This window comes from Cariama cristata, unplaced genomic scaffold, assembly GCF_000690535.1.
Source record: "Cariama cristata isolate BGI_N322 unplaced genomic scaffold, ASM69053v1 scaffold29736, whole genome shotgun sequence".
In the NCBI taxonomy this organism is placed as follows: domain Eukaryota; kingdom Metazoa; phylum Chordata; class Aves; order Cariamiformes; family Cariamidae; genus Cariama; species Cariama cristata.
Window position 1 is genome coordinate 1 of NW_009622008.1, and position 203 is coordinate 203.

The 203-nt window shown below is 63.5% G+C and overlaps 1 protein-coding gene across 1 annotated transcript in view; it reads left to right on the plus strand.

The window, feature by feature from the left end:
- Positions 1 to 16: 16 nt before the first annotated feature.
- Positions 17 to 203, plus strand: part of LOC104163251 (neuroblast differentiation-associated protein AHNAK-like) — a gene marked incomplete at both ends in the record, with an annotated part of 1958 nt that continues 1771 nt past the window's right edge. The window contains one exon of the mRNA XM_009702184.1: positions 17 to 196. Coding sequence (XP_009700486.1) covers positions 17 to 196 — 180 coding nt within the window. The remainder of the gene's footprint in view (positions 197 to 203) is intronic.

Sequence of the window (203 nt, forward strand, 5' to 3'; positions counted from 1 at the left end):
CCCTCCCCGACCCCCAGGGGATCAGATCGTCGGCGCCACCGTTTACTTTGACAACCTGCAATCCGGGGAAGTGGCCCAACTTCTCAACAGCATGGGCCACCACACGGTGGGGTTGCGCTTGCAACGGAAAGGGGACAGATCGCCGCTGCCGGGACAGTCCTGGTCACACGACGCCTTCGCCGCCACCATCCCCGAAGTCGTTT